Raw genomic sequence first — 27,399 nt, forward strand, 5'->3', positions numbered from 1 at the left:
AGATATATGAATTTATTCAAAAATTACTTAAAAGAGATTCCCAACTGGGCAACATACTTTAAAGTATTATTTTTATAAATTAAAAAAAATACAAAGGGCAAACATCTCACTAGAGAGCATGCCATGATGGAGACACATACCATACAAATCAAAAGGTTTTTTCTTCTAAAATGACTGTTTTCTCACATGCAGCTTTTGCATAAGCATAATTAATTAAAAGCTAATTAATGTAAGGGACGCGGTGGCGCTGCGGGTTAAACCGCTGAACTGCCGATCGGAAGGTCGGCGGTTCGAAACCGCGTGGCGGGGTGAGCTCCCGTTGCTCGTCCCAGCTCCTGCTCACCTAGCAGTTCGAAAACATGCAAATGTGAGTAGATCAATAGGTACCGCTTCGGCGGGAAGGTAACGGCGTTCCGAGTCATCATGCTGGCCACATGACCCGGAAGTGTCTATGACAACGCCGGCTCCATGGCTTAGAAACGGAGATGAGCACCGCCCCCTAGAGTCGGATTCGACTGGACTTTACGTCAAGGGAAACCTTTACCTTTACCTAATTAATGTAAAGTGACAGCCTTATTATGGACTAGGCTGAAATGCTCCCAGGGCGTAAAACGGTTTTAAGAAACTGACAAAGAATACTCAAAGTCATTGTTTCATCATTATAACATACATGCAAGCATGCTTTAATTTATTATATATTCTTAGCAATGGGATACAGTTCTAAACCATCTATTAGCAAGTATATTTGGGTGTGTATATATACATATACATGGAATCATTTGTTACTGAGTCCACATGATTTAGCCAATGATATTCATAGAATAGTCTTTTTGTCTTTTTTGCCTTCAGTTTCCATCATATTTTCCCCACCTGCAGAATGTTTACTAGTGTCCTCTCCTTCTTCTCTGGTTCTTACTCAGTGGCTTCAATAGACTTTCTCTGTACTTAGCATTTGTATGGAATAGTTGGACCATGTCATGGTCTTTGTTATCCAGCACCCTAGGCAAAAAGAGAGATGATTTCTGGGTCCTACGGGTTTTGAAGCTCCTTCTGGGTCGTCCTTTCCCATTGATTGAGACATACCAGAGTCTCTCTGCACTAGCTTTGCGTTTGCTGCTAGTACCATTGGGCACAGTCCGATACAAGCGGGATGCATAGGTATTGTAGCCCAACTCATGGATCCTTTCCACAAACTCACATTCTGCATTGTAGGTTTCCTGAAAAATAAGAACAAAAGCCACCACTTACAAAAACTAAAAAGCAACACTAGCAACTGCAAGATACAAAGCTCATTGCATCTGTCCTTGGGAAAACTTTGATTGAGGCCCAACATAAAAGGGACTTCCATGCATCAAAAATTCTATTTATAAAGGAGTTCTGATGTCCAATGATATCTCCTGTTCTTACATATCAAACAAAGCAAAGAACACTAGTCAGACTACCCTTTTCTATGTGATGTTAACAGTGACTATGAGAGGATGAAAGCAAAGAAGTTTATTAGAGTCTATCCTGTGATTGATCATACTTCCCCCAGCTTTATATGAGCACTTTCAGACATAGAATGAAAAGTAGGAGTGTCTGTCTGCCACTACTGGAGAAGACCACTTTGGCAGAATACTCTTGCAACCTGCATGGTATTTATTTATTTATTTGACTTGTAATCCACTATAATCTACAGTACTAGGACTCCTGGTGGTTAACAGACAAGTATACATAACATAATTTCCAGAATAAATATAAACACTTATAAATAACAATCTCATAACCAAAACCAAACCAGCCCAGACAGAAGCTCAGATGCTAACTGCTAAGTCCACAAAATCTCTTTGGAAGAGCTGTGTTTTTGACATCTTCCAAAACAACCAACCAAGGGACCAGTATAATCTCAACTGGAAGGCTGTTCCAGAAAGCAGGTTCTGCCACAGAAATGGAACACCCTTCATGTTTCAACCCGCCTCCCCCCCACCCACACCCAGCTTACTTCACAGAAGTGGGGGACCACCAATAGGTCCTCCCAGGACAATTGAATCAGCCAGGCCATTACAATTGGAGAATGTGGTCTTGGAGATACCTTGATGCCAAGCCTTATAGGATTTTATAGGTCAAAACCAGTACTTTGTACCTGGAAGGGTACTGGAAGCCTATGGAGGACCCAAAACACAGGTGTAATTCATTCCTTGTGATGTGTGCCACCTAACTGGTGGACCACTGCATTTGAACCAACTGTTGCTTCCAGATGGTCTTCTGAGCCCCAAGTATAGCATATTGCGGTAGTCTAAGTGATCAGGGCATGAATTACTGTAGCTCCCTCTTCAGTGTTGCACTTCAGTGAAGTGTAGCTCCCACTTCAGGTTGCACTGCAACTGGTGCACCAATCACAGTTGGCCAGGGCCTTTGGCCATGGCCTCCACCTGCCTAACCAGCAGTAGCCATGAATCCAGAAGAAACCCTAAGTTACAGACTTGCTCCTTCAGGATCAGGGCTGCTTCATCTAGAGACAACACTAGCTGCTGACAGAGAGTCACAATGCACAGGCAAGAACTTGGTCGAGTTTGGTTCAAATTTAGCCTGTCCATTCCAGACCAAGGCACTGGGACAAGATATCATCAGCATCTTCAGCCTGCCCCAGGGTAGCATACTGATGATACCATACCCCAAACTGATTTGTGACCTCTCCCAGTAGCTTCAGACAGTTGTTGAATAGTACTGGAGAAAGAACTAACCATGAGGCAAGGGAGTGGTCACTGGCTTAGTCTCTACCACCAGCACCAACCAAACCACTACTAAGGAAGGAGTAGAACTTCTTCGAAACAGGGCCCCCAACACCCAATTCTTACAGGTGGTACAGGATACGGTGATCAATGGTACTGAAGGCTGCTGAGAGGGCTGATAAGACCAGGAGTGGTGCACAACCCCCATTTATCTCTTATCAACAATCATAATCTTAGAGCAACTAATGCTGTCTTTGTCCCATGCCCAGGCCCGAACCATGATTGAAAAGGGTCCAGATCATCCCCTTCTCCTAGGGCAATCTATAGCTGTGAAAGATATGGACCAATTGGATAGTTGATTGCTTCCCCTTCTTTCTCACATAATCCTTAATATTCTGAGAACAAACATTGGCTTGTGACAAAAGGGAAATATGATTGAAGGGGAAAATTCCAGATTCTATAGGGTATCTGTCAGTTTGAAGCACCACAGCTTGACAATGAAGAGCAAGCCATGAAAACATGGCAGGATATGTTTTCAGAAATTAACTACATGTCCTACTACTATCCTCTGCTGAAACGGATAATTTTATTGGCCAGGAATTGGTGGGCCCTTGTGCATCTCCTAAATGAGGTAATTTAAAAAAAAAAAATGTTTGGTGATCCCTGGTTAAATGTTCTGACAATACTTTTTTTCTATACTAGTGAAAGCGTAGTTCACTTTTCTTTAAACTGGTATCTTGTAGATGTGTTCAAAGTTCCATGCATCCTAATTCCCAGCCATCATTGCAGCACTGAAGTAAAAGATTGTGTTACTTAACAAAAATAAAATAAAGTTCTAATACTGTATATTGTAAATAAACTAGCAAATTTTAGCCTTGCTTCCATTCCATCAAAACCAAGGATGGTAGAGGTATACAGTTAAGTACTTAAAATCTACTGACTTCAGTGGGAGGTATCTATGGACCTATTTTTCATGCCAATTTCTTACAGATGCATTCCTTCACTTACTTTGCAGTCCCCACATTTTATTCCTAAATTTTGCAGTTCTAAGTTTTCCACGTTTCTAAATATAATTGCTACTAATCTGGAATGATACAATTAAAAAAAAAACTATAGGGAATTCTCAATTAGCCCAGCAGATGGAGTAAATTGGCTTGTAAAATCAGGGCTGCAAAGCTCATTGCTTGAAAGCGTATTGCATAAGCATATCACTAGTGCAGAGATGTTTAGAAAAGCAGATGAAATAATTTCACATACAGTCATTCATTGTTTATTTTATTATTTGTGATGTGATGTGATATCAGGAGTGGGGGACCTATGAGGATTCTGAGCACGTTTCTACATTAGATATTTCAGATTAAATAAGAATGTGTTGATGTATCCCCTGTCACATATATCCAATAGTTTCTTAATTGAGCTAAGTAGGCCTCAAAGTAATGTTGTATCCCCAAAATATATTGTTTTAGGACTTTCAGTGCCTATACCAAGGCCTCCCTGTTAAATTAATGGTTGCCATGATACATCGTAAGTAATTTATTTATTTACTTGCTTGTGTTTTAGACTTATACCCAGCCTTTCCCTCAGAAGTTCAAGTGCTGCCTCTTCCCATTATCCTTGTAAGGTAGATTGGACTGGGAAACAGCAAAGTCACAAAGTCAGTTTTCATGGCTGGGGGCTGACTAGAAACCAGGTCTCTTGCTGCTAGTCCAGTACTTGAACCACTACAACATACCAGTTTCTACTGCCACACATAAGGAATTGTTTTTAAACAAGCAATGCGTGGAAGTGGAAGAAGACAATAGAATAGGAAGGACAAGAGACCTCTTCCAGAAAATTAGAAACATCGGAGGTAAATTCAAGGCAAAAATGGGCATGATCAAAAACAAAGATGGCAAGGACCTAACAGAAGAAGAAGAGATCAAGAAAAGGTGACAAGAATATACAGAAGACCTGTATAGGAAGGATAACAATATCGGGGATAGCTTTGACGGTGTGGTCAGTGAGCTAGAGCCAGACATCCTGAAGAGTGAGGTTGAATGGGCCTTAAGAAGCATTGCTAATAACAAGGCAGCAGGAGACGACGGCATCCCAGCTGAACTGTTCAAAATCTTGCAAGATGATGCTGTCAAGGTAACGCATGCTATATGTCAGCAAATTTGGAAAACACAAGAATGGCCATCAGATTGGAAAAAATCAACTTATATCCCCATACCAAAAAAGGGGAACACTAAAGACTGTTCAAACTATCGAACAGTGGCACTCATTTCACATGCCAGTAAGGTAATGCTCAAGATCCTGCAAGGTAGACTTCAGCAATTCATGGAGCGAGAATTGCCAGATGTACAAGCTGGGTTTAGAAAAGGCAGAGGAACTAGGGACCAAATTGCCAATATCCGATGGAAAATGGAAAAAGCCAGGGAGTTTCAGAAAAACATCTATTTCTGTTTTATTGACTATTCTACAGCCTTTGACTGTGTGGACCAGAACAAATTGTGGCAAGTTCTTAGTGGTATGGGGATACCAAGTCATCTTGTCTGCCTCCTGAAGAATCTGTATAACGACCAAGTAGCAACAGTAAGAACAGACCACGGAACAACGGACTGGTTTAAGATTGGGAAAGGAGTACGGCAGGGCTGTATACTCTCACCCTACCTATTCAGCTTGTACGCAGAACACATCATGCGACATGCTGGGCTTGAGGAATCCAAGGCTGGAGTTAAAATTGCTGGAAGAAATATTAACAATCTCAGATATGCAGATGATACCTCTTTGATGGCTGAAAGCGAAGGGGAACTGAGGAGCCTTATGATGAAGATGAAAGAAGAAAGTGCAAAAGCTGGCTTGCAGCTAAACCTCAAAAAAACCAAGATTATGGCAACCAGCTTGATTGATAACTGGCAAATAGAGGGAGAAAATGTAGAGGCAGTGAAAGACTTTGTATTTCTAGGTGCGAAGATTACTGCAGATGCTGACTGCAGTCAGGAAATCAGAAGACGCTTAATCCTTGGAAGAAGAGTGATGACAAAACTCGATAAAATAGTTAAGAGCAGAGACATCACACTGACAACAAAGGTCCGCATAGTTAAAGCAATGGTCTTCCCCGTAGTAACATATGGCTGCGAGAGCTGGACCATAAGGAAGGCTGAGAGAAGGAAGATAGATTCTTTGGAACTGTGGTGTTGGAGGAAAATTCTGAGAGTGCCTTGGACTGCAAGAAGATCAAACCAGTCCACACTCCAGGAAATAAAGCCAGACTGCTCATTTGAGGGAATGATATTAAAGGCAAAACTGAAATACTTTGGTCACATAATGAGAAGACAGGACACCCTGGAGAAGATGCTGATGCTAGGGAGAGTGGAAGGCAAAAGGAAGAGGGGCCAACCATGGGCAAGGTGGATGGATGATAGAGGTGACAGACTCGTCCCTGGGGGAGCTGGGGGTGTTGACGACCGACAGGAAGCTCTGGCGTGGGCTGGTCCATGAAGTCATGAAGAGTTGGAAGCAACTAAACGAATAAACAACGACAACTGCCACACATTGTGCTGAACTGCCCAGAGTCCCCCGAAGGGAGGAGATGGGCAGGGACAAATTGGATGGATGGATGGATGGATGGATGGATAGATGATAGATAGATAGATAGATAGATAGATAGATAGATAGATAGATAGATAGATAGATAGATAGATAGATGTTTTAGACCTTCCACTGAATGGAATAAGACTGATCTGGAATGGTCTCATCCGTTTAGGCAAAGAGGGAGCTGCTGTTTTTTTTTTCTTCATATCAGCAGGAAGACTTTATATGTGAGCCTCTGCATCTGCATTTGTATCTTCATATGCATCCGTATATGTCATGCATATTAGTGTGGGCGCATGCATGCATCAGAACGAAATCTGACAGCAGGATCTGCCTACTCCTACTCTCACAGGAGTATCTCTACCAATCACCATCAGGAATCATCAGGAGTCCCTTCAATTTTATTTAGCATCCTTGCTACATTTTCCAATAGGCTTGGGAATTGAATGGCTTCAGACTCAAAATCCACATATTCACTGGAACCAGGGAAACATCAGCTTTGATTCATCAGCATGCAAGACTCACAGCCTGAAGGACTTCAACCCCACCATCCTCACCATCCCACACAAGAAGTTCCTTCCTTCCTTCCTTCCCTGCCAAATGTGCAGACGCTGATGAGTGTGGAAAGGAGAGAGCATGAACTCTGTGCCAGGTCAATTTTGTGACTGCACTGTCAACTATCTTCCTGGAGCTCAGTTTTCTGTAATGTCCCAATATTAAATCAGAGTTGGTCTATCGAAAAGAACGTATGGATGAGAATTTACGGAAGGGCTTTATCCACCCCTCCTCCTCCCCCACCAATGCTCTTTTCTTGTTAAGAATGCTAGCTTCCTACCTGTAATCCATGATTACAAGCCTTCAAACTCTGTAACCATTATGGATCACTACTTTCTTCCCCTCATTTCTGAACTCTTGGAATGGCTGCAAAAGATATTAATTATTACCAAACTGGATCTCGGGGAACTCAGAATGTGATTTGCATGAAAGAACATTTAACTGCCTTGGATTCTTATTACTGCAAGTTTGAATAGTATTTTTTTTAATTGGTCACTACCCTATTGCTCTTCATGCAATTTATCAATCCTTTTTTCATGATTTTTTTGGACATGTTTCTAGCTATGTATCTGGAGCGTGTATTGGTTCACTTGGAGGATCCCTCTCTCCACATTGATCAAGTTCAAGTAGTTCTTCAATATCTTTCTCATTAGAGTCCCTAATACTAAGCTAGATAAGTGTTTCTTTGATCTGCCTTTATTGGACTATGTGGGAAGTGACTACTATGTCTTTGAAAGGAATTAAGATGGATCCAGCTAAGGTAGAATCCATTCTGCTTGGTCCTTTGCCAATATTTACCACAGATTTGACTTGCCTTCCAAAAATCTTGGGGCAGGAATGGAGATTCCTTCCCTGACTTTGATAAGTCCATACACAGTAAGAATGGGACTACATGTGCAGGCTCAGACCTTCATCAGAAGCCCTGTCCTCTCCCTCCTCCATTTTTATTGGAAAAACAGAACATTGTGCTAGAATAACTATATGTTTTACACTGTTACTTCCTCCCCTCTCTTTTCTAGGACCTTGGAAAGTAGTTTCCTTGGACTTTATAACTAACCTACAATGGGCTGGATGCTATTTTGGTGAGACCCAATCACTACTCTAAAAGGGCTTATTTTATTCCATGCTGTGACCATGCTCCATCCTTTAGATATCTTCAAATTTTCTGAAACCATGAGAATAATCTCACTTCTGACAAAGGCTTACAATCCACAGTACATTTTTGGAAAGCTTTATTTCAACTATTGGATCAATAATGGTAGGCAGCCCTGAGGGTAGTTGGTGGCTTGAGGATGCTCTCTCCGCCTTTTAGCTTCTCACTTTTAACTTTGTATATTTTTATAATGGTTTTTATGATCTTTTATTTGTAAGCCACCCAAAGTCACTTATATAGTGAGATGGGCAGTATGTAAATTTGATTAATAAATAAAATAAAATAAAAAATTGGAAGTAAAACTCCTCTGACTATCTTCCACAGTGAGATGGTAAAACAAAGAGAACAAATGCCACATTAGAGTAATATCTTTGTGGTTGTATAAGTTACCAATGAGACAACTGGCTTGACTTTTACCTGTGGCTGAATTTGCTTATAATAACTCATTTCCTGCCTCCACTCAAATGTTGTTGATTTAGGCCACCTATACATATGTACTGGTGATGCAGCTATCACCCATACTAGTTACCAAACATTTCATGGCCCTCCCCATTTCATAGGCCTCCCATTTTCTCTAGGAACTTCATGCCACTCAGTGCCTCAAGGACCAACTAGATCAAGTCAAGGACTCCAGAAACATTCTGCTGATCAACATCACCAGGAAGCTCTCTCCATGGCTGTTGGACACAACATCTGGTTTTCTCACATATTTCTTCCTTCCACACAACCTTCTCAGTAGTGGAATGCCAGATTTGTTGGCCCATTCCCTATAATTTCACAAATCAGTCCCATGGTCTTTTGTCTGCAGCTTCCAGCTGTGCTGATAATAAATATTGTTTTCCACAATTCCTTCCTGGTATTGGAATATTCCATTGCTCCTTATTCACCTCTGCCTCATGCCCACCCCACCCCAATTCAGTGGGGAGAAGGAAGAATTCAAGGTGGCTCTTAGCACAGGAAGAGCAGACTGGAATATTTGATTATCGGAAAGGCTATGCAGATGCAAACCACATCTCCTTTGGCAGTTTCATTTTTATACACCCAAGTTTCTTGATTAGCCAATCAATGCTGCCAATATTTCTGATTCTAAAGGAAGGGGGAGCTATTTGGGGACAGGAAGACATTTGTTACAATTAATCAGTGAGAAAGGCAAAAACGGTTTCACTTAAAGATGAGAGGGAGTGTTCACAAATGGGAGGAGTTCCTGGTGAAAGAGAAGAAAATTTAACATTGTCCAGGAGAAGGAAGGGTTGAGAGGCCAGGAAGGGAGACCTTATCCATTTCGGCTGAGGAAGAGATACCTTTCTAGTATCTTCAGTCAGGAGAATGGAGGTACCAAAAACGCTTTGAAAAAGAAATGGAAATAGGAAGGATACAACACTCTCTAGCCAACCAGAATCAGAAAGAGATTGGCACCAGAACCGTATGATATCTTGAAATGCAATGGGGGAATCGAAGGAGAAAATCAGGAGGGAGGGTGTATAAGGAGTTAAGATGGTAAAATCAGCAGTTCCCAGTTGAGAGAAAACTATTATATAAACAGTAAGCAGGTGCTTCCCAATCTCAAGGCCATGAAGATAACAGCCAAATTTCCAGTGACTTGAAAAGGCAGGAGGAAAAGGCCTAGAATCTAGAAACCCAGCAGCAGGCATTTATAGATAGGCCTTGCACTCTATACACTGCAGGCTTCATTTCTGCAATAGTTCCCAAAGACCTAGAAACAGAGCCCTGTTCCAGTATTCAGGAAGGGTTTCACTGATAGGCAAGCAGCACTGAGCTTACCTGATCTCCCAAAAGTCACACCTGTGTCAGTATGTCAAAGAAAAATATTCATGTGCACAGGCCAGTTGCCTGTACTGTAAGGACCTGCACATGTAAACTTGTACACAACTTTGTTCAGTGTTTGGAGTTGTGTGGAAGAGTTCACATACAGCAGTTCACATAGTCATGCTGCTTATGCAGAAAACTTTCTCTTTCAATCAATCACTCTTTATTATGGTCATAGACCAATATAAACTTTCTATTTTAAAATTAATATTACAGTGTAACTTTTGGAGGGGAAGTTTTGCTTACTATTATTTGTGAAATGAGTAGAACCCTTTTCCTGAATACCTTAATGAAGTCTAGTCCTTCTTTTACCATGAAAACAGGGAAACTATAAATTATCCAGAATGACAGGAATTGGCACCTGACCCCCTGCCCCAAAGCCAATGCCCAGTGAGTATAATTTAGGTGTCATGTCAAGATATTTGTCCACCAGAAATTTTGTCAGCCCTAGTAGGTAGACCAGACCAGGAAATCAACTCCACAGGAAGGCTAAAACTACTTTGATGAGATTGACTATACAGTCCTCACTTACCGACCACAATAGGGACTGGCAATTCCATCACTAAGCACTGTGGTTACTAAGTGAAAAATCAAGTGACTGCACTGGATTTATGACATCACTTCTGCTTCAGTCATTAAGCGAATCACCACAGTTGTTAAGCAAGACATCATGTGACCATGATTTGCAATTTCACTTCCACGTTCTCCATTAATTCTGCTTGTTGGAAGCTAGTTGTGAAGCTTGCAAATGGCAAATGGCAATCACGTCCTGTGATGGTCATAAATGCATGCCAGTTGCGAAGCATCCAAATGGTGATCACATTACCATAGGATGCTGAAACAGCCATAAATGCGAGGAACAAATCTGTTTTTTTCAACCATCATAACTTTGAACTGTTGCTAAACATGGTAGTCGGTAAGCGAGGACTACCTGTAATAACAAAATCTTAAGTCTGATTGTGCTGTACCTCCTCCTCTTTCTTGTACTTCAGTGAGTTAGGGGGGCATCTGCCTGAGTCGCTTCCAAATATTATCTCATTGTTCTGAACTTAAAAAGTGCTTTAGCCCCTTTTGCCTAGGCAACAGCTCCTGCATATCTCCGTCAAGGACATATTCCTTACTTTCTACAGCTTTTAATGCTTAAATGGTGATGTATTAATAAAATCTTTCATGTCTCAGTGTTTACTGGATTATTAATTTCTACTTTTAAAAAAACCAAAATGAATGGATTCTTTTATCCCTTACTGACTATTCAGAGCATTCCTGTTGCTTATTTGCAGTCTGCTTCTAGAGCTGTTTTCTGTTAAGATTATGTGATTATTGGCATAACAGTGTTTAAATAGACCACTTATTTAACTACTTTGATTTGACCTCCAGTAATTGATCAGTGATGGCTTTAGCTAGCTAATCTATCAATTTTAACATTCACCTGGGAAGCAAAACTACCTGATGCCAGTCTCAAGTGGAGTGATAAAAATATTCTAGAAAGGTAGAATATAAATCTACATAGTAAATAAATAAATAATAAATTACCTCAATCACTTTAACTGATGCCTATGTTCCTATATTTCATTTTTTAAGAAAGGAGAGGGGGCTGAAAATAAATGAATACCCCAAGGCACAAATTGCACAAGGCTTATGACAGAAAATGTTCCTGTTCTGCTTGTGTAAAGGCTCAGTTAAATAATATCCTATATCAATCCTATTATGGAATAGTAAAGAGTATATTAACAGTCTGTTCCAATATGCTTTCACAGCAATATCTTTGAAATCTTTGAAATCTGGGGATTTGCGGAATGAAGCATAGCATAAAACACCATGTACAATGCATAAAGAACTACTTCATGATGCCAGTTGAAAGAATAAAAATGTATTTGCAGAGAGGTGGGGAAAGGATTTAATTTACACATTCCTTCAGTCTGTAAGCACCTTTGGATCCACATCTCTGGCATTAGATCCCAACTTTACATGTTTTGAAAACCCGTTAATTACCTTGTGCAAATGGGACTCCCATGCAGTGTTTCCCTCTCCTTTTTGAAAGCTTCTTCATCACACCATCAATTCTAGATTTCCTTTACCTAAATCAGTTATTTATAATCGCTAAATCAAAGTGTCCCAAACATAAATGTTTTGTTTTGTTTTTAATGTGCAAGTAGGATTATTTGAATTGTTGAACTGCTGCACGCATGAAAAGAGAATGAGTGTGCCTCATGCTTACAGTCATGTTTCAGCTAGAGGTCTCTGAATATTGGCTGCTTAATCCCCCAAATAAAACCCAAGCACATATTTTTGTTCTCTACAAATGTTCCTCCATAGGCACCTAGTATTTCTGCCCTTTTGACTACAATGGAGTTAAATCCCCATTGAAAATGACTGGCACTCCAGTGGAGGATGCTTCAACTTGCTTGCCATAGTTAAGATGCCTCGTTTTAAATAAGACTTACTGAAGCATAAAGTCGGCCTCTTTTGTTCATGGCCAGGTATCTGCCGGAAAAACAGCCTTTGATAGCAACAATCCCAATGTCCACTGCAGTTATTTCCAGAATACCTAAAAGGAAAATGTAAGATTGATTTAGATGATTCACATACATTTCATTTTATATTAGTATTGGGATTTTTTTGTAATCATTGGTATTGTTGTTATTTTACAAATTTAAAAATTTTTAAATACTACATGTTAAAGAAATCAGAGGGAAATCAAGCCTCACGTGTTCATTCAGAAATTAGCCCATTTGATTTCATTGGACTATTTCATATTTAAACAAGTTTTAAGCTTTTGTTTATTTCTGTGAAATATTCCCCAGCATTCAAATGATAAGGTAGCCTAGCCTTCTGAGCATCATTAGACCAATATTTTAAATCCTAATCAATAGCTTCAGAATTGGCATTTCTTTATGCAAAGTACTTTATATCCCTTTTATCCCAACCATCTCCCCAACAGAGTTGAAACATCCTCCCATTTTAATACAAGAAAAAAAAGAATAATTTACTATTGACTGAAAGTTGAACTGAGCAGGAATTTGAACCCAGTTTTTTCTTGACTCTCAAGCTAGTAATATTACTTCCATCTGGAAATCATTATGGTTAGTAACACTACCACACAACATACCAGCATTTACTCCTACATTCATAATCAAATCCGGATGATTGAAAATGACAACACTCAAGAAGATAAGATGGGAATTGTTAGAAACAAACCCTTAGTAGTAAATCCACAGCTATTTGATTGAGACTGAACTGTTTCAAAAAAGAAAGGATCTGACATTGAACTAGAGGTTCACCTAATCCTATATGTCTATAAAAACTTTTAAATCCCCTTTAATGCCTTTCTTAGGGATCCAAGAGTGCTTGACTTATTGAAACAAACCACAAAGCTGCCCATTTTGGGACAATACCCTTGTTGAGGTCTCCGGAGGACAAAATGGAGGAAGACAAGAGGCTGCCACATCTAAGGGCTTGGACAAGGAAGGGGGTCGGTCAGTTAGAAGTCAGTGTATCCTTGGGAAAAGGACAAAGTGGCTGTCTAACTCCAATTCAGAGAAAGGAACTTTTTTTAATCCATGAAAGAAAATGTCCTACAACCAAGACAGACAGTCCCAGAGGGACAAAATTGCACATACTATTTATCAAAGGGCTATTTTAAACATTATACTGAATAACATGAAGTCTGGAACTCATATACAGCATTCTCAGAGCTGTAGGTAATCCTTGCTCTCTAACTAGTGCACATGCCTGTGTGCATGTATGTGTATATGTGTACATTCACAGACATATACAGTATCTACATGCATACATACACACTCCTCATACATAGAGGAACCAAGGTGCTGGACTAGGAATGGAGAGATCCAGGTTCCAGTCTTCCCTTAGGGATGGAAGCTGGACAGTCTCTTTCTCTCTCAGCCTTAGACTGGGAAGTTGAAAAATATCTACCAACCTGCAGTAGACAAGCATAGGAGATTATGATCCATAACTTTCCATGAAAAGGCCTACATCCTGCAGTGGATTGATTCAGGCTGATAACAATCTCTCTCTCTCTCTCTCTCTCTCTCTCTCACACACACACACACACACACACAGAGTCTAAGGCTCACCTAACACTACATTTAAAAAAATCATGCCATTTCAAAAAATGCACATGAGGAGACATATGTTTTTACACACCTGTTCAGATGCACGTATTACATTTATAGGAATTTCTTGGGGATGGAATCTTAAATTTTGTGTGGAAAAACCAAACATCTAAGAAAATAAAATAGGCGGGAAATAATGGCATAGAAATTATGTATGAGGAGATTTACTATTTATACTTCAGATTATGCCACCAGCTATTTCAATAATTCGTTATCACTAATACCATCCCATGTACTCAACATTTTTTATCCTGAAGCTTTGAATTTTTTTTAAACAAGAGACAATCTTCTCATGGAGCTTATAATCACATGAAATATATAATGGAGCTGTTTTGTGCTAGTACTTTAAAAATGACTTGGCAACAACACATACTCAGAACATAATCCTCCTCAATTTATACTGGTTGGAGTGATCTAGGTTTTAATATAAGTCATATCCCTGCTACTGACATAACTCTGTTGGCAGAAGCCATGGAAGTAGGGCAGTACCAGGGACAGAAAGGCCTCATCTGAGCCTCAAACTCATACATCATTGTGGACACCTACGTTCACACAAGGTTACGTCAAGAGATCAGGTGACGATCAAATAATGTCCCTCTGAAACCAATGGAAAGCCAAATCATTGTGCTCTGAACTTCCTCTTGCTCCCTGCTACAGAGGCACAGTACAGGATTTTGACTATTTCCCATATTAAACATTTGGAAACAGTTAATGCATAGGCAGGGGACTACCGGCTCCATCATGCGGCTCTCACCTGTTTCAGACCTCAACATTTTAGATATGAACATACAATGCCTATTTATTTAACCCTCTAAGTGCAAATCTTTCTGCAGAACCCCATATGAAATGAAGATTAGGTTTTGTCCCTAAGCATTTACCTTTTTAATGGGAGGGTCACCTTAGATTAGCTGAAAACAACTTAATGGGGGTAGATGAATTAAAATCAAGATCACCATCCATTTAGGTAAATATTTACATAGTGTCCATATTCAGTGTACAGAGGTTGCAAATAGGATTAGGGAAGCTCTGCAGTATTGAACGTGTGTATGTGGATATGCATACACACACACATACATACAAACATATATACAAAAGGACAGCAGATCTGCTTTCCTATCTATATCTGGAATGTTTCATGCAAATAACTATAGAAGAGGTGGATATTCATGGTAGAAACTGACTGCCAGCATGGTCCCACCAGCCCAGTCAGTCATCAGGATTTTAAGCCATATTTGTAGACTGCCAACATGTAAACTTATTATGTTTAAAATGTTAATGGAGCTGATGTTTGAGCCATCAGGGTTCTTTCAGATAAGTAAGATGCCACTTAAGATTGCAGTCAGGATGCTTACATTTGTGAATTCATCCATAAGGCCACAGAAGATCCAGAGATAGCTCCTAATCTCTCATTCTCCTCCATCTCTGTAACTGAAAACATTTAGCAAATGAGATCCTTTTTCTTACAGATCAAGTGGAAGTGTCCAGATGAAGATTTAGCTATTCTACATCTTAAAGGCTGAAGTTAAGACTTAAACATTGCCTTTCAGACACAATCTGACCCTTTTCTGTAGTGCAGCTTGCATATATCAACACAGGGTTGTGATATAATAGAGAATCCTATATGCACATGAGATTTGGTCTACCAAATGTTTGGGAAGAATGCTTTCATTCATTGTATGTCATTTCCATTTAGATCTGTCCCAGAGGGACACAAGGATGCTTGCTGCAAGGTCAGTCCTAGAAAGCTGTATTATTTTCTCCTCTCACAGCATCTTTGTTCAGCCAAAGTGAAACCTTTGTATAATGCCCCTAAAAGCTAGATGTATGTGCAGATCCCGACATTTCATCATTTGGAACAGTTGAGGCAACACTTTTTATTCCAATTGGTTTTAATTGGTAGCAATTATTTTTTAAACTTTAGCTAGATCATGCCTTCAGTGATACTTCACTGATGGGTGAACATCTACCTAAAGAGCTCTGCTGGAAATGAAAGTGCATGGTAGAAAGTTCTGCCCTGGTGCTTGTCATACGTATATGCCTGGTATTCTTGGGTGCCAAAGCGTCAGGGGATGAATGATGTGTGCATTCACCCCAACTTCTGAATGCCATTTCTACCTCACAAAGGAGAACAGCATTTTCTGAAACTGGTTTGTCTCTGGTAAGTGCTATTTCCTTAAACAGTGCATAATTTCCTCTACCCTAAATACCCAAACTTTGCCAACACAAACAAAACAAGATTAATTGGAGGAAAGGAGGGAACAGAAAACCAAACAACCAGGATGAGATGAACAGACTGAAGTGTGAAAGTCATCTTGATGTGTTATTTACACATCTTTCTGGATGGTTACTCTGACTCTCCACCCCCAACATATCCAGCCTGGTGTCATAAAGGGAAGAGGGGATCTAAAGCCTTAAAGAGCCATGGGAAATCACACCTTCTGTGACAGAGAAACAAAGTGACAGCCACTCACTTATCCTGGTCTTGCAAATTCCGGAGTGTAGTGTATTTCACTGAGGCCTCAAACTGCAGAGCTATCTCCTTAGAGGGATGAAGAGGGTAGCATGCAAAAGCAGAGGTGCTGAGGTGCAGTGCAAAGATTTCTAGGAGCAGGGACAAAAAGGAAAGGCTTACCACAAGGAGGAAGCCCAGCAGACTCTACTCGCCTCTTCTGGGGAGAGGCAGATTGAAAAATATTCTATTTCAAGAAGACCTGAAAATCTTTTTCTTTGTGTTCTTGGCATTCTAGCCAAGCATCTGGAGGAATAGCCTGGGGTCTGTGTGGGTAACTTAGGCTGGTTTCAAAATCATTCCTATTCCTCCATTCTCATCATCCAAGACAGGGGAGAAAAAAGATCTCAGCTTCATTTGTCCCAGACACAACAGCCAAGCCATCTCCAACCTGATGCTCTACAGATAAGATCTGACAATTCCCATGCTGATTGGGAGTGAGAGGAATTTGGGTCCAAGGTGTTAGGCGTTGCCCGACCCATTAAAGTTGTGATACAGTGAAAGACTCTTTCCATTTCTGTCCTCTCTTTCTTTCCTACACACATTCCACAAAGACTATTTCACCTTATGTCCTAGGTTTGCACCCACAAAGTAGTCACTATCCAAAGTGAGGAGTAGAAATAGAGGGAGATAACTCAAAAGCTACTAAGACCCACCATCTCAGACATAATTGTGAATGAATCTGATTCTTTCCAAAGGTACCCTACAGTAGTTGAACATTTTAGTGTGTTCTGTGCTCCTAATTGCCTAGGTCTGCTTCGTTGGGGGTGTAAAAGGAGGGTCTATATTGTACCAGTCCACAAACAGCCAGCCTCTAACTTACAAGCCTTTTTAGCTGCTCCAGAAGTGGGAAACAATATTAATATGGTGAGAATTAAACAACAGCCTTCTCTGCTGTTAGGACATGTGCTGTCAGTCATGTTTAGGAGGTTCCTCACTGCATGGCAAGGCCGATCTGGAGATTCAACCATCCTGACACATAGATTCTCCTCACCTTTTGCCTTCACTGGGTGTCAAGAAGGGTATCATTTGAAGTGTTGTAAATTTCGTGATGGGAATCTATTTCCAGGAATTGGGCTTTTATATTTGCTCCTTCATTCCAAGATTTCTTTCCCAATTGTTTCTCCCCAGTATGCTTCAGTGGAATTGAAACCCTAGGAAGTTTCTTTTCCCAGCCCCAATAAAACTTCCTGGGCTACAAAAGCATTGTGTCTAGTTAAATCATCCAGCCAAGATCTTGCCCAAAGGATCAGCCAGGCTCTAAACGTTTGTTGTGGCTTCAGTCTGGGTTTAGGCTAGATAGTTGCCTTGACTGGCATCTCTCATCACCTCAACCGACAAACCTGATCCACTTTGCGTTACTCCGGGCCTGAACAGCCTTTCATACAAAGCTAATCCAGCGGCTGCCGCGAACTTCGAAAGGAGGGCTGCAAAGCGCCTTGAGCACCTTGGACGGAAAGGCGACAACGTTTTGTGTCGCTTTTCGGTTGAAATAAACGAACGGCGTTTCAGCCCTGGCACCGGGGCAGGGCAGAAATACTCCCCGGCCATTTCCTCGGAAATCAGGGCCAATGAAGCCCCGGGTCTTCGACTCAATGCTCAGAGCGGGGAGCAAGGGGCTAGCCTAGCGACCAGCTGCAAAGGAGGCGGGCAGGGCGGGAGAGGAGCCATCCGGAGGTACTCACTGAAGACGCTGTTCTTCTCCAAGGTGCCGTTGATTTTGCCGTTGGCATGGATCTGAAGGTGATACTTCGTGGCGCAGTAGAGCTTCCTGCGCCGGGGCGCTCCGCCGAGATGCTCGTAAACGCCGCCGCGCCCGCCGGCATCTCTGCGCCAGCGCGGGTCGCACGCCTGCCCTTCTCGGGCACAGGCAGAGCCCAGGGGAGGCAGCTCGGCAGCCACCAGCCCGAGGAAGCCCGGCGCCTGCAAGAGACTCAGCAGGACGAGCCAGGTTGTCACCATTGTGCATGATGGCCGAGGCGGCGCTCAGCTTGGAGCAGAGGACAGCCCCGCCGGACCCATTCAAGAGGTCTGAGCTGGCGTGGAGGCAGCCCGCCGAAGTCGCACAGGCGCGGCGGATCCGGTCGGGACGACTGGGCTAGTCGCCTTTGGTCGCTGCGGCTTTCGCTGCGCGGGGGGTGGGGTGGGGACAAACGAGGGAGGCTGTTTGTTTGTTTGTTTGTTTCAATCAGCGTCGATTTCGTCCCCCCTCCTCCCCCGCCCCCCCCCGACCCAAATCTGTTTTAGATCTGAGTGAATTGAAAGACGCCGAGGAAGTCCCAATTCTTGGAATTGCGTGGAGACGTTGTGACCAGGGTACTGGTCCCAAGGTCTCCCGAACTCATGAATGAGAGAGAGGGAGTGGGGGACGGGAAGGACGAGAGAGGGAGGGAGAGAAAGCGGGGGCGGGCAAGCGGGGGCATCTAAATTCACCAAGAGAGACGAAGGGGAAATTTCGACAGTGCATAAAGAGGAAAAGCGCTCGGCAGAAAATGACTGTTCTGCGACCGAGTTGCGGGGAAGAAAACCCCTCTGTCTCTGGCGAGCGCGACCTGGACGTGTTTGCTCTCCCTCTGGCTCGCGCGCAACGCTGCGCACACCCACATGAGCCAGGTGATGGCCTGTTGCAGAGAACCGCAGCGCCCACTCACCCCTGTTCAGTCGCCAACACCGCAGCAACACAGGGCTGATTTGTTTCCTCTTCCTTGGACAGTTCCTAAAGACAAGCGAAACAAACGCCGCCTCCAGACCCGAGACCAGATGCGTCGATGTTAGCTACCTTCGAGGGAACATTCTGGGCTAGGGCCGGACGTGACCTGCTCTCGTTCCCCGCTCGCCTAGTGTGTCGGATGAGTGATGTGGATGAGTGATGTACAAGGAGCTTTTAAAAATACACTTTTGAAACGAAAAGGAAGCATAAGAAAAGAGGTTTTGTCTGCCAGCTGGGAGGCGGGTAGAAAAACAAAACAACCGAACACCCACATTTGAAGATTTCACAGACAGATCGCTTTGGGTGACTAAAACCGTTTCCTTTTATCTTGAATGCAGAAAGAAAATACTTCAAGCTGTACAATTTTAGCCACTATTTCACCATTTTGCTAGGGTTATTTTTTATGCATACAACGTTTATAAAAATTACACAGCTGCAGTTAGACGGATATTGATGTTACATTCGATTTAACGGCTCAGCCTTTTACCTAACTCGCTGTTAAAGAGCCATCTTCGTACAAATCTAGAAAGAAAATTATGTTTTAACCCATTAATATGCGGAAACTTGAACAATAGTAACTGATTATTAATCATTTTTCTCCAGATAATGCCTAACTGGTAGTTTGGAGCAACACATTCGACAATTGTCCATTATAAACACCTGAGACTGTAAATATGGGCTTCCCCAGCCAATTTAGTTTCCTCCACTACAGATGTCTTAAAATAAATGCACACCTAAATTAAAATTAAGGGCACTGAAGACATTAAAATGCTATAAACTGTAAAGAGGGTGCATGTTCTAGAAGGGAAAAAGCCTTAAAAATCTTGCTTCCAAGGTGAAGTGAAAATCATCCAAATGCAGAATTTAAAAAATGTCCCGGAAATAACGTACAGACTTTCACTTATATTTCAAGACAGATAGATAGCATTTTCTTTTACTGAAAATCTTGATTTTATGGGAGTGGCCAATTTGATGTGTGCTTGGACAACTGATTTTCGATTGTTTTTATTATGGAAAGAATTGTATGTACGTATGTACGTATGTACGTATGTACGTATGTATGGGTATGTAATCCTACCGACGTTAAAAACCTTAGAGATACGTCTTTCCCATTGGTTCAAAGACTGGCTCGGTCACGCACAACACACACAGAGAAACACCAACAAATATCTTCTTTCTTCCTCCCTCAGAGAAACTGGGATGTAAAACGGATAGCAGCAGTATCTGGTTACTAAAGCTGGAAGGGGGACTATCATGATGTTTTTGAAAGGTTGGGAAAGCGCGTTCAAAAGGCATTGTCTAAACACCCCTCCTTCCGCGCTCCTCCCCCTCCCCGTCTTTAAATATATGAATCCCGTCAGTGTGGCGTGGAAACTCGATCGCACGGACCCCAGTTGGAAACGGGCAGCAGACCCTTTTTAACTTCGCAAAGGTTTCTCCCCCCCACCCCGAATCCATTTTTACGCCAGCCTTGGCTCCCAAATGAACCGAAAGCCTGAGTGCAGCGTGACTCAGGATGATGAGAGTTGTGGTCCAAGGCATTTCGACAGCACCGAGTTGGAGAAAGCTGCCATGGAGGGTGGGTGGAAAACCTCCCTGTTATTGTAATGAGATGGGACTCCGACGGCGCGTCTCTTAAGGGCGTTGTGGTTACAGCTTTCCTACCTACCTCATCGCCCCTCAATCTTTCCTGCCTTCAGCCTCGAACAGAGCCGGGTTTCCAGAACAACTAGCCCTTAGCTGGGCAGCCTTACAAGGGACGCGTGTAGCTCCTCGTTCGCCAAAGAAACGATTTTGGCTCCAAGGAAAGAGTGCAGAGTTTGCCGTCGGGGCACCCTTAGTCACCTAGACTAACCCGTCGGAACTGCCCGCAGTTTTCAGACGCTCCTGCCCCAATTAGACCGGCTTATTTCTATACACCCCCTCAAGAAAAAAAAAATCCCACCAAACAAAACCCCTTACAGTCGCACTCGAGCACGTGATAAGTTGTCTGGCGAACTTAAAACAACATCAGCAGGGCACTTTGATGTGGTCAAATTCGAACTGAGGGTGGGACCTCAGATGTGGTCGAGCGATCCTTTCTGGAAATATTTTTGATTATGTGCTATGGGTCTTCTTCTTGTTATAGCCCCAGAGTATTAATCAAAGGGCACTTTTGAGTCTGTTACTTAATGGAGCGGAGGAGGAGCAGGACGAGGCGGCGGCTATGCGCAAGCTGCGCCTCTGAATCGACGATCTATTAATTTATTTCAAATGTGTCATTTGAGGTGGTTCTTGCTCTCCTTACACGGAGAGCAAACGGTATTTTTTAAAAAAACGCTCAGAGCAAGGGTGGGGGGCAGGATAACCACAATTCTTGGTCTTCGATTCCCATGAACCGCAGCCAGTACGGCCAATATCAGGGGAAGTTCTACACCATTCCTGAAGTAGAGAGTCCTCCCAGGGGGTTCTCATGGTATGGTAAAAAAAAAAAAGTCAAAATGGCGTCCACGACGGCACAGTTGAACACCGCCTCTTTTTTAAGAGCCTCACAAACTTTTTCGACCACACCCTGCGGATTCCCCTGCAATCTCCCCTCATAATACCCAAACAAATCTTGTTATTCTAAATGTGTAGACTTGGAACTCTTAAATTAAACGAGATTAACTTCCTTTGTCAACCTGGAAGAGCGATTAGAGCGGGTGACACCTTTCCTCCAAAGAGGTCTTCAGTTTCCAAAGAATAACCCTGCAGAGGGCGGCAGCTCGGTTTAGGACCATTTGCTCCCTCCGGGCGCCCTTCGGCTGCGTAGCTCTTAAATTGCCCGCTGGCTGGGGACTATTAGCGCGGACAACCCTACACCTCTAGGGAGCTCCCGGTTGGGGGGAGGCTCCTTGACTGTAGATGGCAGTCAGAGAATGTACAGTCTATCCCTAAAGGGGGGAAGGAAACGACCAAGGGCGAGAACAACTCTCCCGGTGGCGCTTCTCCGGAGGCAGCGCGGCCGAAAACCAGTCGAAGGCGCGCGGTGCTGTCTTGGCGACCGGATGGTGCTAATTCAATTAAAACGCCTCAATTCAACCGCTTCGGCTTCCTGGCGCGGTCTTGAATTCTGCTGCTCACCCCCGGGGCCCTCCCCGCAGTCCCCATCATGCTCAGCCAGCTCAAGCCTGGCCCCCACGTCCAACAAAGCAAACACGTGAACCCGCCGGCTGCCTGCACGGAAAAGCCCGAGGCAGCGTTTTTCCGTCTTGGCTATCGAGACACGAAACAAACAAGCCCATTCCACCCTGTGGGGCTCGGGTGGGCGAAAGGTCTGTTTCTCCCCAGGATCTCGGTTTCCCGATTTCCCTGAACAATGACAAAGGACTTTCGTGGGCTCGTCGTTTAGTGAGCTGTGCCTGAACTCGCGGCCTCTCGCTAGCGCGCGCCCTCAACCCTCCCCACAAATACTTTACAAAGGACGCAAGGAGGAAGCAATATAGCGTGTAGAGCCCCCAATACTTCGCGGCTTTCGGAACTGGAGGCGGGTAAAAAGCCCGGTCCGCAGCCGCCCTCCGTTAGTCAACGCGCACTATCAGTTCGGCGTGCGTCGTGGGAGAGAAAGCGCGCGAAGAAGGCATGGCTTAAGGGTGTTCTCTTTGCCCCTGTGGGAGCGTGGCGAGAGTCTCTCCCCTCTAAATACTCCCTTCCTGCCGCGTTGGGCTCACCTGCTTCCTAAAAGTGGGGAGGTACTTGATACAACCATACTGAGTGACCTTTGTCATCTCCCACCTCCTCATGCGGCAGTTTTGCATCCAGAGAACTACATAAACTGGTTGAGGGGACTTTGCAAAATTATCCATCACTCCTTTGCCAGCGTTTGAGCGCTATGAGGCTTGTATGAAGCCTGAGAGACATGGACTGCTTTAATGAATAGCAGAGACATGATGGGCTCGGTCCAGGGCTGAGACACTTCTTCTAAAGCATCTTTGAAACATTCACAGAGTATTGTGCACAATTATCAGAATATTTGTGTGTGGGAAAATAAAATGTCATAGGTTGGACTCCAACTGGGCAGATCCAGTTGCCTGAGGTGGGGGTATTGGAGCTAGTTTGGTTCTGTAACTCACAAGGAAGTGGGCAGGGTTCTCCAATCTGTTAGCTCAGCCACCTGCTTGTTAGATCTAAGTCCCTCCTGGATGGTTAAAGCCACCTGGAAGATGACCTCTGGTTGGGTCCGTGTGGGGGTGTCAACTCCATTGGACAAGGGGATAGTCCCCTTGGTCTTGAAGGTGGCTCTGGTTCACCCTCTACTCAGGAAATTATTGCTGGACCCAACAGTCCTGGGCAATTACCATCCAGTCTCCATCTTCCTTTTTAAGGAAGGTGGTGGAGAGGGTGGCCAGGCTTCAATTCCAGAGGACCCCAGAGGAAGTGGATTGTCTGGACTTGTTTCAGTTGAGTTTCAGGCTGGACTTTAGAATGGAAACAGCTTTGGTCACACTTGCTGATGAACTGTGGCAGAGCCAAGATGGGGGTTGCTGCATCCATCCTGGTACTCCTTGACCTTTCAGCAGCTTTCATTGCCATTGACAACAGTGTCCTTTAGGATCGGCTTTTGGGGCTGGGAGTGGGAGGCACCATTTTATGGTGGTTGTCCTCTTTTTTCTGTGGCCAGTGTACATCAGTGTCAACAGGCAGGGAGAGATTGCCCCCATGGCCCCTCACTTGTGGGGTTCTGAAGGGTTCTACACTCTTCCCTTCTGTTTAACATCTACATGAAGCCACTGGGTAAGATTATCTGTCAGTCTGGGGTCAGGTATCATCCATATGCTGATGATACCCAGTTGTACAGCTCTCTTACCATATTGTGTGTGAGTAGAGATAGGCTTCTCAGAGCTTTGCTCAGTTGATTCTCATCTTTTCAGATAATTGCAGATCCCCACCCCCCCAAAATTATGCCAAACTATCTCAGCATCTGGTAGTTTGTCTCTGGGCTTGAAAACTAAGCAAGGTTGGGTTTGGTTAGTAGCGGGAAGACTAGTCCTGAATACCAGGATTCTAATGAGGTGTCTGGGAAATTCAAAAACCTCCCAGAACTTGGCAATAGCAAACCATTTCCATATGGCTGCCAGGAAAAGTGCATCAGTGTGTCCATGTAGTCATCAGGAGCTGAGCTCAATGCAAAGGGCTTTTCTGCATGGCAGCACTAAAATGCTGCTATCCAGTGTGGGAATGGGGATAAAAGTGTGCCAGTCAATTAGGAATAAGGGTTCAGTCTCCACTGAGAACCCAGGAGAAGGAGAGGACCTGGGTGGAGAATGCCTCCTGTGGTGCCAGTAACTGGCAGCAAAAGACTGGTGGGTCCTCTGCTATCAATTTTCCTATCCCACAGATTGGTCACCCCATAAGATCAAAGCATTGGCACCAAAGAAGCCATTCTCTGCCACTTCTCTCCTCCACCCACTTCTCTGTCCTCTGCTTCTCTTGCCACTTGTTATAAGAGAAGCAGAAGGGAAGATGAGAAAAATCCACTCCCCCTTCTCTCAGGTAAGCAAAGCAGGACAGATGCAGGGGAAGCAGTTCTTCCAAGTGACTTTAGAGCCAGCATTTCCATGGCAGAATTGGCCACCCCCCCTTGCTGCTTAGGCACTACCTAAGACATGGAAGGGTGAGTTGTTGTGCATGTAACTCATCTGAAGAGCCATTTCCTAACTTCCCTTCTCATGGAATTGATATTCCCATCTCTGAATTCCCCACTCCCAAAAGCAGCAATAGGCTGCACTTAATGAGGTGTCCGGTCTCCCTCACAGCCACAGCCAAAATAACGGTCTCTGGCTGTCTTAGTAATAGGCTGGCAATCCAATGGTGGCTGTATTGTGAGGACATGCAAATAAAACCAAAGGCATTTTATGCTACTCTGAATTGTCAAATCCTTCTGGAGATATGGCAGTAGATGGCACTGCATCGCACAATTCTGCGCTCATCTCTTTATTGTATTTATTTTAAAATATTCACACTTCAACTTTTTACACAGGGACAGGGGGTGGGGGAGCTGAAATGCACACATACAGATGCAACACGTTAAATTTTTGCACAAAATGAATACAGACACTTCATATTGCTACTACTGGTAAATGGACTGAGAATACGCTTTGGGCATTTTCCCTACCTTATGCAATTATCAGGAGAGAGTTTGTACTGAATGACATATGATCACATGTTGCTAGAATCAAATTCTATCTTCTTTTTCAGCGAATCGAGAAAGGGTGTTTCCTTTTCTGTGATTGAGAATACTCTGTGATTTGAACAGAGTATAAAGATGAAGGGAAATGGAATTAGCCAGTTTTCATGTTATATCTACACACTCTCAACATAACAGGTATGGAACCTGGGAGACTCCTGAAGTCAGTTTTAATGATGAGGTCTCAATTCTCAGCAGGAGCTAGGAGCAACTTCTACTTATTTCCACTGTTCGGCAGAGATTTTTCCCTCTGACACAGATCTTGCATTGGTAATTTCTGAATTAGACAGGCACAACACATTCTGGATGGATTTTAAAATTGGGTCAGAAGCTTCAACACATTTCTTGTTAGCCCTGTGGCCCAGTCAAACTGTTGATTATGACCGCAAAAGCCTTGGGCAGGGCCTTTCCCCACTATCATTTAACCATGGCCCAAACATGTCATGGCAACGTCTCTTGTTCTGCTGCCGCTTACTGTACATCCCCATGATCGTCCTTCACAGCCTATGGGTGAAACAGGCTTCTGCTGTCCTTAGCTGAACCATTCTTGAAGTAGTATTTTCCCCAAGGACAACCTCAGGGATCTATAATCTGTTATCTTTGCCTTGGAAGGAAATCAGATTATTGTCTGGGACAAGGAACAGAAGCAAAAAAGGCAGGATAGGAATAAGCAACAGAGATAGTGGGTTTCACACTGATTTAGTTTTCTGCTGCTCAAGACTCAGAAGCTGCTTAAGAGATTTCATAAGAAGTCTTCACAGGTACCTAGTGAAGTTCATTCAACTTCTGCCAGGTTCTTTCATTAATAGTCCTAAAAAGGCTTATTTACTAAAGAGCTATGTTATTTTTCAAACAGAACCAACAAAACCAAGAGTAACTATTTCTGCATGGAACACACACGTACTGAGCAGCAAATCTTAGTCCTGAAAATAATCCTGACTTGTATAAGCTATGTCACTGAAGAATTAACTATACTGTGGTTAAGAATTATTTAAGGGAACAAAGATTTAGAGGAGACCTCTGGTTGAACAACAGCATTTTAATTATAGACAATCTCTGAACAGCATGTACAAAAGAGGGTTTTTTTCCCTCCTCTGTGGACAATAACAACGATTATTAGCCTGTTCTTTTCCCCTCTTGGTCTGTGGTTTAAAAGGAGGCACCAACCATCTAAACCAAATAAAACTGACCTTTGAACCTTTTCTGCTGTACTTTTTCTCATGCCATGATTTCTTTAGTGTGTTACTGATCTGAAGGTTCGTTCTGGGCTACAGCCACTTTCCCAGACAAGACTGCCTTTCGTCCCCTGACAAATCACTGCTGAGCCCCTTTTGTCCTGCCCCACTTTGATCTCACCTGCCTGTCAGGAGAAAAAAGAACTCCCGTACAGTCAGAATGCATTACAAACAAATTGGCAACCATTTCATTCCCATACACACCATTTCAGCAAAGATCAAGATCGAGATAGAAATTGTTAACCCTTTCATTGACCCAGAGTGCCAGGAAGCAACATGGGTGCTAAGAGAATGACATTAATAAAGCCTTCCTTTGACAAAGAGGAAGGGGAGAGAGAAAGAAACTTATAAACAATAACAATTCAAAGAAACAGAAAACATTAAAACTATTTTTGGCACTTGATAGAGTTGCAAGCTTAGCAGAAAACAATTTCCTTCTAATTAGGTAACTAGTTGAGCATAAAACATGGAAACATAATAGGTATTCCTCAACATGAATGAAATTAATCCCATTGTAAATAATCATTGGTGGATTTAGTATCCCAGCTGAATTCATTCCCAGATTTAACCTTGATCATCGATCCATTGTTGTTTTTTCCTTCTCTCCTTTTCTTTTTCATTTTCCCTATGTTTAACTGAGATAAATGTTAATGATTCTCTGTCCCACTGGGAAAAGTAATATTACACTGTGGTTTCATTGTTTCTGTTCTAAAGTACACAAAGTTCATTTGCAAAGAAAAGGAGATTTCCTTCCCAAGATATTTTCAGCTACCTAAGTGGGAATT

The 27,399-nt window shown here is 42.9% G+C and overlaps 1 protein-coding gene across 1 annotated transcript; it reads right to left on the minus strand.

The window, feature by feature from the left end:
• Positions 1 to 884: 884 nt before the first annotated feature.
• Positions 885 to 18,426, minus strand: FGF3 (fibroblast growth factor 3). The gene is made up of 4 exons (XM_063289596.1): positions 18,367 to 18,426; positions 18,150 to 18,315; positions 12,267 to 12,370; positions 885 to 1,217 (listed from the first exon to the last, which is right to left on the minus strand). The coding sequence occupies exons 1-4, from the start codon at positions 18,424 to 18,426 to the stop codon at positions 885 to 887; spliced, it is 663 nt and encodes a 220-aa protein (XP_063145666.1).
• Positions 18,427 to 27,399: the final 8,973 nt, after the last annotated feature.

This window comes from Candoia aspera, chromosome 1 (assembly GCF_035149785.1).
Source record: "Candoia aspera isolate rCanAsp1 chromosome 1, rCanAsp1.hap2, whole genome shotgun sequence".
Classification (NCBI taxonomy): domain Eukaryota; kingdom Metazoa; phylum Chordata; class Lepidosauria; order Squamata; family Boidae; genus Candoia; species Candoia aspera.

What these genes read in the sequence shown, in the direction of transcription:
- FGF3 (XM_063289596.1), bottom strand. Translation starts at nt 18,426, where the DNA reads ATGGTGACAACCTGGCTCGTCCTGCTGAGTCTCTTGCAGGCGCCGGGC. An exon ending in GGAGAAGAACAGCGTCTTCA is followed by an intron (nt 12,371 to 18,149) that starts GTGAGTACCTCC and finishes TTTTCCTTTTAG; the next exon opens with GTATTCTGGAAATAACTGCA. An exon ending in GAGGCCGACTTTATGCTTCA is followed by an intron (nt 1,218 to 12,266) that starts GTAAGTCTTATT and finishes CTTATTTTTCAG; the next exon opens with GAAACCTACAATGCAGAATG.